Below are 11,411 nucleotides of genomic sequence, written 5' to 3'. Positions count from 1 at the left end.
ACAACAGAAGGTCAGAAGGAGTACACTACACGGCAAGGTAGGATCACAATCCCTTGAATACAGGATAGGGAAATTTCTATACTTAGCTAACTGAATCAAAACCGTATCATATCGTTAACATTTCTAAAACGGCTGATAAAGTAGTGTTTTTGAAGTGTAACCAACACAGAGGCAAGAAATATGGAGATTTATAATTACCTATCTACAATTACTTTTGCATGTGTCACCAATTACACTTTTAGCACTTCACGTGTTGTACTTTTTTTCTTGCATTAAGTTATTCTTTTTACCGATAATAATAAGGCGCTAAGCATGGGACGCCAAAGGCAGTTACCAGTCCTAAAGCTGTTACTCCCTCTAGCTAATGTACTTCCTGCGTCTTTGAATAAGTGTATTTCTAGACAATATCTTAAGTCAAATATTGTAAATTTTGAAAAAACTTATGGGAAAAAGTAAAAAACATTTATGGCACCAATTTAGTATCATTAGATCCATCTTTAAATGTAGTTTCATATTATACTGTTGTGATGTCATACATGTTGTTAATATTTTCAATAAAATTGGTCAAAGTTCAATTTTTGGGACTTAAGTAAAAGCACACTTAGTTAAGGATGGTGGAAGTACATGACATCCTTGATTTAACTTTGAATTTCAATACGATCAATAAAATTCATGAGACATGTGCCATATAAATAATACCTTTGGAAAGTTTTTCAAATAAGAAATTTATGGCATAAATTTGTAGCAAATAATACATATATATTTTATGGACGCTGCTAGTTCTTTGTCGTCCTAGCACAAACTTAATTCTTGGCTACCAAATTTCATGCGATGTTCATGTGCAACTTACGAAAAAGATGCGCAATTGCACACCCACTTGCAGTTAAACACTCATGTGCAATTCTCATATGAATCTAACGGTGCTAGAGTCGAAATAGATCGACCTAAAACCGACTTAATTCTCGGTTGACATAGAACTAGCAAAAGAAGATATTTTATTTGTCAAATTGATGGTGAAAATTGAACCACAAATTATATGTACGCCATGGAAATAAAGATGAAGTGACTACATCAACTGCGTTTACTTTCATCGATTGATAGCTATAGCCCCGAAGTGGTGGAGGTAGCAAAAGCAATTACCTCGAAGTAGCAAACGGCAATGGCTTGCTTGCTCGGGCATGCACGGATGCATCCCTATATATAAGTCCAACCTACCTCGCAAACTAGAAGAGAAGTCAGAGTCTACCACCCAAACAGGCCTGAAAAGGAGGCCGGATTATAGAGTATAGATCGAGTAAACATAACAACTGTCACAGCTCCTGGAAGCAAGCTAGGCCGCGCGCGCGTGAGCTTCTGCACTATAACTACCTTAGCAGGCGCTGGCGAGGACGCGTCGTTAGCCGGAGACATGGGTGGCGCAACGGCAGACGCCAAGAAGGATGGCCCGGCCAAGGCGGCGTTCAGGTCGTCCTTCAGGTCAGTGTTCATGCACGCGGACGCGGTGGACGTGGTGCTGATGGCGCTGGGCCTGGTGGGCGCCGTCGGCGACGGCCTGTCGATGCCTGTGATGCTTTTCATCACCAGCCGCATCTTCAACGACCTCGGCGGCAGCGCCGCCGACCTCCTCCAGGAGTTCAGCTCCAAGATCAACGAGGTACGCATCCACAGCACAAGGATTCCACATTTGTACCCCATTGTTTAGTCTGTAACGTATGCAAGAGTAATTAACTTCTTGTCATTCTCTTGTGCGTTGAATGATCCACTCTCGATCAGAACGCGAGGAACCTCGTCTTCTTGGCGCTGGGCTGCTGGATCATGGCGTTCCTAGGTAAGCAAGACTACACAATCTGAATGCCAGCAATGGCGTAGTACGTGCAATGTTGAAGCTAGACATGACAGTAGGTACATACGATGTGTATTTACAGAGGGGTACTGCTGGGCGCGGACGGCGGAGCGGCAGGCGTCGCGGATGCGCGCGCGGTACCTGGCGGCGGTGCTCCGGCAGGACGTGGAGTACTTCGACCTCAAGGTCGGCTCCACCGCCGAGGTGATCGCCAGCGTCTCCAACGACAGCCTCGTCGTCCAGGACGTGCTGAGCGAGAAGGTCCCCAACTTCGTGATGAACACCGCCATGTTCCTGGGCGCCTACGCCGTCGGCTTCGCGCTCCTCTGGCGCCTCACGCTGGTGTCCCTCCCATCCATCCTGCTCCTCATCATCCCGGGATTCACCTACGGCCGCATCCTCATCGGCCTCGCGCGCCGGATCAGGGAGCAGTACTCCCGCCCCGGCGCCATCGCCGAGCAGGCCGTGTCGTCGGTGCGCACCGTGTACTCGTTCGCGGCGGAGCGGGACACCCTGGCGCGGTTCTCGGCCGCGCTCGAGGAGTCGGCGAGGCTGGGCATCAAGCAGGGCCTCGCCAAGGGCGTCGCCATCGGCAGCAACGGCATCACCTTCGCCATCTGGGCATTCAACGTGTGGTACGGCAGCCGCCTCGTCATGTACCACGGCTACAAGGGCGGCACCGTCTTCGCCGTCTCCGCCGCCATCGTCGTCGGAGGCCTGTACGTTTAATTTCTAGCTCATGCATACTTGATATATACACCTTCTCGCCGCGCGAGCGCGCCGCCATTGACGACGAATCGTGCGTGACATGCAGGGCGCTGGGGTCGGGACTGTCCAACCTCAAGTACTTCTCGGAGGCGAGCGCGGCGGGAGAGAGGGTCCTGGAGGTGATCCGGCGGGTGCCCAAGATCGACTCCGCGAGCGATGCCGGAGAGGAACTAGCCAACGTGGCCGGCGATGTGGAATTCAAGAACGTGGAGTTCTGCTACCCGTCGCGGCCGGAGAGCCCCATCTTCACAAGTTTCAGCCTGCGCGTGCCGGCGGGGCGCACCGCGGCGCTGGTGGGAAGCAGCGGGTCCGGCAAGTCGACGGTGGTGGCGCTGCTGGAGAGGTTCTACGACCCGTCGGCGGGGAGGTGGCGCTGGACGGCGTGGACATCCGGCGGCTGCGGCTCAAGTGGCTGCGCGCGCAGATGGGGCTGGTCAGCCAGGAGCCGGCGCTGTTCGCCACGTCGATCATGGAGAACATACTGTTCGGCAAGGAGGACGCCACGCCGGAGGAGGTCACCGCCGCCGCCAAGGCCGCCAACGCGCACAACTTCATCTCGCAGCTGCCCCAGGGCTACGACACGCAGGTAACTAATTACTCGAATCCCCTAGGTAGCTGGAGTACTATTTTTCTTTTACCTTTGCAAGTCGCAGTCGTCTTCGTTTCTTGTTCTTGTTCCGGAATGCGAAACTTATGTTCGGTTCAGTACGGCGTCACACAAAAATGTAGTGACAAAGCCCTCTGTATATATTTTCTCAAAAGTCAAAAGCCAGAACCAATCAATTACTAGTAAAAGGAATATGATTCAGATAGTTTCTAAACCATAATTATGGCTACAGATTCTAAAGGCAAAGCAACAATGTAAATTCCGGAGAACCATTTCTGAAAAATGGAAGCTCCACTTTGCACTGACATGGACGTTCATGTATATAGTTGTATACTGAGAAAAATCTTACTCGAATTAGAAAAGAAGACAAGGAATAAGATTTTCCCTAAAGGTACTTTCATAGTTAAGTATAGCAACCACAACCTAGCCCAAAGTAGCAGAATAACTAAACCGAAACCAACATGTCCCCAGGAAGCTCTCCTCCTTGTTTATAGAATAGGATTGGTATGCAGCCGCTGCATGTGGCCTTGGAATCATTCCAAAATGCTCCTTTTACGCTTCTAGTTGTGCCTCCTTTTACCGGGGATTCTTCAGGCAGTTCTGATTGATTTTCGGAAGCAGCACCCTTTGTTTTTAGTGTAGTCACCAGCACTAGTTAATTGATCCATCTAGCCGCATACCCACTGGCAGAGAACATGGGTCTTTGCCTCTCAAAAGAAAAGCCCTCATGCAATCTGGGGATTCAGGGAGAGCTGAGCTGACCGTCTTGTGTTGCCAATCCCAGAAAGTGCCACACCTCAATTATGTTGACCCTGCTGAAAAATATTGTACTACTGACAGTCATACCGAACCACGCTCAATATCATGCCATCACAGAAAAGGTCATAAACTAAGCATTCCTACAGGGATTTAGTGGAAAACCAGCAGCCATCCAGTCCCATTGAGTGTTGCCGTTCTTGCACCAGGTTCTCCAAACTCGGGGACTCTCTTCAAAAAATTCAACAGAATGAAAGTGATCCTCACGATTAAAGTAGCACATCATTGCGTAGAAATGTAGGTGTTTGGATGAAGATTTACAGTGTAAGAAGTGCATCTTGTGTGTATCTTAGGAGCACCCTTAAGAATCCTAAAACTGGAGATGCACATATATAAATTTTAACACCCAACCAGGTAGTGTAAACTACCACACCATCTTTTCGATAAAGGGAATATATTAATATCGAAGGATACCATTTACTACCACACCATCTGGGAACAAAAGAGAATATTTAAAGAAAGTAAAAGTAAAGCTCATTAACATATCGACGCCTGAACAGAAATACCACCCAATCAGGTAATGGAAGCTTTTAAGGGCCTAACAAGTGACAACAAGAAATCATAAAAAACCCAACAACAAAAAAACTTCAGACGATGATTTACCATGATTAAAACATCTGATATTGTGGCACATTCCTCCGCAATGAATGAGTGGTCGCCTTGTGGTGCGTGGTGTAACCATTCTTGCCACCAGTTCAGCATATTAGTTCCTCCCCACTTAGTTCTTCTCCAATGTACCTGCCACACAAATATCTGTCCACTTTTGGGAAAGAAATTGGTACATTAGGATGGTTTCAGTCGTTTTCGTTTACCGAAAGAATATTGTACGAGATGCCTTTCAAGATATACTACATGACAACATGAGTTACACAAAGCAGCAGTGATGGATTAGATGAATTATATAAGCTAAGGTCTGAAGTTAAATCCATAACAATATAGGCAATGCTCTCTTAACTTCAATTTATTTCCCTGTTAGCTTAAAGTGGCAGTACTATTACTTCTAAAGCTGCTAGAACACCACTTCACCACGATTCGGTTCAAGTAGTGATGGTACGACACTTCAAAGCACTCCCTTTGGAGTTTGGAAAATGGCTGATGGCGGGGACTAGGACATAGAGTGGTGATCCAGGTGGAAAAGGGAGATTAGTTGGCCCACCACTCAGGGTGTGTGCCTACATGGTCGGTGGGCACTGGCGGCAAGCAGCTGGGAGGCTTTTTGCAAATCTAGTAACAAGAAAAGGTTTGCCAGCCAACAGTTATGGTGTTCCAACTTTCCCAGCAATCAGGATTTCACCCAGGTCCTCTCATGCACTAAATTCTTTTCTGACAGCAATATGGTAGGCAGAGATCTGACAGAACGAAGTGCCTGTGTGCGTGTGTACGTGTCGTGGCATGACTGCTTCCAAAAGTTAACTTTAATCAGCACAAAATCAAAACGATTCAGAGAAGCATCATTAACCTGGACTGTTGCCACCGGCCACTGTAAACTATTGCGTTTCAAAGTCACTAAGTCGTTAAAAGGGAGAAGATGTGACTTTTCCGTCTGCCATGCTGCTCCAACATATGACTTCTTCAAGATGCAGCCCCCAGCTAATAATGAGAAATCCCCCTGATGATTCAAACTCTAGTGGCATGCATGTAAACCTGAAAAGTTCATTCATGGACAGAACCCCACCACTATAATTTCTGCTGCGTGCAAACCTGCCGTGGCTGTGGGGGCGTGGGGCACAAAAAATTAGCACACGCTAGTTTTTGATGTGGGCATACCAGCGGCATAATGATCTGATAGGCACTCAAAATACCCTTCATGTTGAGTACCTACCAGTTCATATACATTTAACTGAACTTACATTCCCCCTGTTCAAGTAGAAAAGATCACAGTGAAGTGTCCGATGAAAATAATAGACAGCTTAGCTTTGCCACTGTACCCACAGAACAAACTAACTACACCATACATTTAATAATAGAACAAGCTTGCAGGATCATGTCTAACTAATGCACACATCACGCAAATATCGTGTTAAAAAAGGCCATATTTTGTCAATAATTTTCAGAAGTCAGATTTTTCATGGTGTTATTGCGGGGAATAAGCTTGAGTAGATATCATATTATCAACTCATGACCAATATAATGGCTAGCTGCATGTTTGGCATACTAAAGGAAAACAAGATGTCAAATCTGCAAGACAAAGCTAAATGGTCAGAATGATGCTAATAATGTAGCTAGTTCCGTAACTATATATTCGTGTCAATTGTCAATACAGAATAAACAAGAGTAGTGGCTTTCAGGACGCTTACCGTAACATCTTAGTTTGCTACAGATTTGACCATTCTTTGCACTCGTGAAAGACTATTCCCGTCCATGAATAAACTAACATGGAAAGATGGGATAAGTTAGTTCTGCGAATCATAAAATTAATGAAATATTATACAAATAGGAACATGAGTATCAGAGCACGGTTTTATGTGAGAGATGTGATTTAGAGTCCGAGAGGGTAAATCATATCCGTATGAGAATGATAAAAGTGTTGTTATCTATTTGTAAATACTGCGCATCGATAATGGAAAGGTCACACGAAGATGAGGAAATCTTTCGGTAAAACCTGTCTTACCTTTACAGATGGTAATCTTATCATCTTTCAGTTAGGATCATTGTCCATGATCGATTCACATCACAGGGTAGAATAATTACTTGAGAAAATCAATTAGCAAACTGAAACATTGATACAACAAACATGATTTCACCCTTTAAAGGACATGGCTATGACCCTCGGATGCTGATGCTTCCAAGTGTCTCTAGGTCTTGAAAAAAAACGACTTCCTGCCAATACTTCACTTATCAACTAAGATTGCTGCTTTCTTCCAGGCAACACAGAACTTCTGATTGCCATTGACAGTTTCAGTGATCTTTTTTCTAGGCACAGTATGAGAAAACGGTAAATTTATATGCATGTATGAATTTGAAATCCCACATTGCAATGCTTAGCTAGATGTTTAAGATAAGCTAGGTTCAAAGTTGAAATGGAAACACTAGATGTTTATAATCAGTGGAGGATACTGGTCTAGCAGTGTGACAACTAACAGACTGCAACATACATATCAGTTTTGCATAAGTATCACGGACATTTCTGTATATTCTTCCAATGAGAAAATGCAGTTTTGAAGTGGAAAGGGGAGTTGTACATACAGAAGTATGGAAAAGAAACTTTAGCTAATTATGTGTCTTCTTCGCAATGAAACTTGGATTCGATGTATTTGTTGCAAGAAATTACAGAGGGTTACAGTTAGCTCATCAAGAAACTAGTTCGTCTTACGATGTTGATCTTTTCCTATCCTCCATGTGAACAAAGTTGTGGTTCATACTCTGATAGTATTGTATGACCGTATTAACCATATCTGGAATAAAAACAGGTGGGTGAGCGTGGTGTCCAAATGTCTGGAGGACAGAAGCAGAGGATTGCTATTGCCAGAGCAATTCTGAAGTCACCCAAGATCCTCCTCCTTGATGAAGCCACCAGCGCACTGGACACTGAGTCAGAACGTGTTGTACAGGAGGCGCTTGACCTGGCCTCCGTGGGCCGTACGACTATTGTGGTTGCACATCGCCTCTCCACCATCCGCAATGCTGACATGATTGCTGTCATGCAATACGGCGAGGTCAAGGAGCTGGGCTCCCATGATGAGCTCATCGCCGATGAGAATGGCCTCTACTCGTCTCTTGTTCGCCTTCAGCAGACTAGAGAATCAAAAGAGGCTGATCAGGTCAGTGGAACTGGTAGTACTTCCGCTGTGGGGCAGTCCAGCAGCCACAGCATGAGCAGGAGATTCTCTGCGGTCAGCAGGTCAAGCTCGGCCCGGTCATTAGGTGATGCAGGTGATGTTGGAAACTCTGAGGAGCCAAAGCTTCCTCTGCCATCCTTCAGAAGGCTGCTTATGCTCAATGCACCAGAGTGGAGGCAGGCGCTTATGGGAAGCTTGAGTGCAATTGTGTTTGGAGGCATCCAGCCTGCTTATGCATACGCTCTGGGAAGCATGATCTCAGTCTACTTCTTGACAGATCATGATGAAATCAGGGATAAAACAAGGGCTTATGCACTCATCTTCGTCGCTCTTGCAGTGCTCTCATTCTTGATCAATATTGGACAGCACTACAACTTTGGTATCATGGGAGAATACCTCACCAAGAGGGTCAGGGAACAGATGCTCAAAAAAATCCTCACTTTTGAGATTGGTTGGTTCGACCGTGATGAGAACTCCAGTGGTGCCATATGCTCACAGCTTGCCAAGGAAGCCAATGTTGTAAGTACCAAACAAAAAACAAGTGCATTGATACTTCAATGGAAATTTATCTAACCTAGCATAATTTTTGTTGTTGTAGGTGAGGTCTCTAGTGGGTGACCGAATGGCGCTGGTGATCCAGACAGTTTCTGCAGTGCTTATTGCTTGCACCATGGGTCTGGTCATTGCCTGGCGCCTGGCCCTTGTCATGATAGCAGTGCAGCCTCTCATCATTGTCTGCTTTTATGCTCGCCGTGTCTTACTCAAGAGCATGTCTAAGAAATCAATACAGGCACAATCTGAAAGTAGCAAGCTAGCTTCTGAGGCTGTCTCCAATCTCCGTACCATCACGGCCTTCTCGTCGCAGGGCCGCATCTTAGGCCTCTTCAACCAAGCACAGAATGGACCAAGAAAGGAAAGTATCCGGCAGTCGTGGATTGCGGGCCTTGGCCTCGGCACTTCCATGAGCCTGATGGTATGCACATGGGCGCTTGACTTCTGGTTTGGTGGCAGGCTCATAGCTGAGCACCACATTACTGCCAAGGCACTCTTCCAGACCTTCTTTATTCTAGTAAGCACAGGGCGTGTGATTGCTGATGCAGGTGCCATGACAACAGACCTAGCTAAGGGTGCTGATGCAATTGCTTCAGTGTTTGCTGTTCTTGACCGGGTAACAGAAATTGACCCTGACAGCCCCGAGGGACACAAGCCAGAGAAGATCAAAGGTGAGGTGGAGATCAGAGGAGTCGACTTTGCATACCCGTCAAGGCCAGATGTGATCATCTTCAAAGGATTCTCATTAAGCATTCAACCAGGCAAGTCCACAGCCCTGGTTGGGCAAAGTGGCTCAGGCAAGTCAACCATTATCGGGCTTATAGAGCGGTTCTACGACCCACTTAGGGGAATGGTAAAGATTGATGGAAGGGATATCAAAACATATAATCTTCGAGCCCTGCGACAGCACATTGGACTGGTCAGCCAGGAGCCAACTCTATTTGCAGGCACGATCAAGGAAAACATTGTGTATGGGACAGAAGCAGCAAGTGAGGCAGAAATTGAGAATGCAGCAAGGTCCGCCAATGCACATGACTTCATCAGCAACCTCAAGGATGGATATGACACATCGTGTGGTGAGAGAGGTGTTCAGCTGTCAGGAGGGCAGAAGCAGCGCATCGCAATTGCCCGTGCCATCCTGAAGAACCCAGCTATCTTGCTACTGGATGAGGCTACAAGTGCGCTGGACAGCCAGTCAGAGAAGGTGGTACAGGAGGCACTGGAGCGAGTGATGGTCGGCAGGACAAGCGTGGTGGTGGCACACAGGCTCAGCACAATCCAAAACTGTGACCTGATCACTGTGCTGGACAGAGGAATTGTTGTGGAGAAGGGCACACACTCATCCCTCATGTCAAAGGGTCTCTCCGGAACATATTATAGCTTGGTTAGTATGCAACAAGGAGGCAACCAGAACTGAGTATTTGGATGAGAATATAGCACTCGTTTTCAAATTAGAACTGCAAGCAAGGACGATGACCAGATCACTGAAATTTTCTGCAACAATGGGTTATTTTTCCTCCCGTTGTTCTGTCAGTACAAAGAAGCGTACCAAGCTTGTCGTTTTTTCATGTAACTGCTGGATATGTATTGTAGTGGTGCGAAGTTTAAAAAAGAGAGAGAGAGATAAGCTGTATATCGGGTTGTATGTCTATTTATTCTGCTGTCACCTATTTATCTGAAGTCATAGTACCAGCATGAGATACACATCACAAATTTAACAAAAGTACTAGTATATCTCAACGGAGCAGTGGATTGACTGTAAATGCAAGAATGGACCAGAGATCCTTTTTGTCAAGTATGTTAAAAGTTTGTTTGCGGGAGTGGAGCAGTGGATTGACTATATCTCAACTGAATTTTTCTACTGTACATTAGTATCACAATGTGCAAAATTCAGTAGTCTATGTGGCATGTGTTAAGAGTCATATTTATGTCTGATACAAACACTTGAAACTAAATAGAGTAGTAAGAGATCATCATGACTAATCAAGGCAGTTTAAATTCGAGGAATTCCACAGAATTAGTTAGTATATCAAAGTCAAATGTTAAGAGTTCAGCAATATTTGTGGCACTGGTCGACAATCATATTCATGCCTGACACCAACACTTGAAAGTTGAAACTAAGGGAGGGGTACGAAACTCATGACCAATCAAGGCAGTATTATTTCGAGGTCCCTCCGAGCTAAGAATCTGAACCCTTCGACGAGCATCTGATAACTCTATCGTCCAACATTAGCAGATGCAGCTCGTATATAGACTTGGTGGTGGTATCAGTATGATTCACCTGGAGGGAGCGAGGTGAAACGGTCTCTTGGGGTGGCGCCGGAGAGACCGCCGGGCGTCGTCCACGTCGAAGAAGAGCGGCTCGGGCTCGGGCGCGGGCAATGCGGTGCGGCGTCGCGGGTGGGGATCGGCGCACGGCGCGCACTTTGGGGGAGATGTTGGGAGCCTAATCGCTCGGATGGAAGAAATCGGCTGCGCCAGCGTCTAGCGGGGAGCCGGGCCAGCACGCCGTGCTGCGGCGCGGCGAGGATGGCGGAGGCGTTTCAAGGGCTTCGTGCAACTGGATGCGCCTCTCCGTGTCGTTTACGCACTACATCATTTACGTTTCCAAAGAACCTGTCTTTGCCCTTTCGCTATACTACCAAATAAGGGCATCTCCATCAGCGCCACGCAAACGGACGCTGAGGGACCATTTGCGTCCGCCCAGTCCGAAAATGTGTCTGTACCACCTCCAACGAGGCAACGCGTAGTGATCGGACCGTCCGCGGTGACGTAAACCTGGTCCAAATATGCGTCAGGTTTGCGTCTCCGCGAACGCTGTGCGGACGCAGCGGTCGTCTGCCCGGCCCTCGCACGGGCCCGCCTGGCAGGGACATAGCTGTTTCGTCTTTCGCGGTATTACTTACGGGCGGCGCACTGCAGCCTTTCCAGGACTGCGTTAATGGCACGCCTCGGCTTCCGCGAGCGTGCGCAGCAGGGCGGTGTCGCAGTGGCAGGACATTGTAGGCTATATGGCTTCCGACCCTCTTAAAGGGACGCTGTCGGG

At 46.9% G+C, this 11,411-nt stretch overlaps 1 protein-coding gene across 1 annotated transcript; it reads left to right on the top strand.

The window, feature by feature from the left end:
• Positions 1-1,258: 1,258 nt before the first annotated feature.
• Positions 1,259-9,970, top strand: LOC124691904 (putative multidrug resistance protein). The gene is given in 7 exon segments (XM_047225189.1): positions 1,259-1,654; positions 1,774-1,828; positions 1,926-2,562; positions 2,658-2,965; positions 2,968-3,197; positions 7,445-8,332; positions 8,412-9,970. Coding segments are annotated over 7 exon segments (3,735 nt in total). The 5' UTR covers positions 1,259-1,408; the 3' UTR covers positions 9,783-9,970.
• Positions 9,971-11,411: the final 1,441 nt, after the last annotated feature.

The sequence above is a fragment of the Lolium rigidum genome, chromosome 2 (assembly GCF_022539505.1).
Source record: "Lolium rigidum isolate FL_2022 chromosome 2, APGP_CSIRO_Lrig_0.1, whole genome shotgun sequence".
NCBI lineage: Eukaryota > Viridiplantae > Streptophyta > Magnoliopsida > Poales > Poaceae > Lolium > Lolium rigidum.
This window is presented reverse-complemented; position numbering and strand designations above follow the sequence as displayed.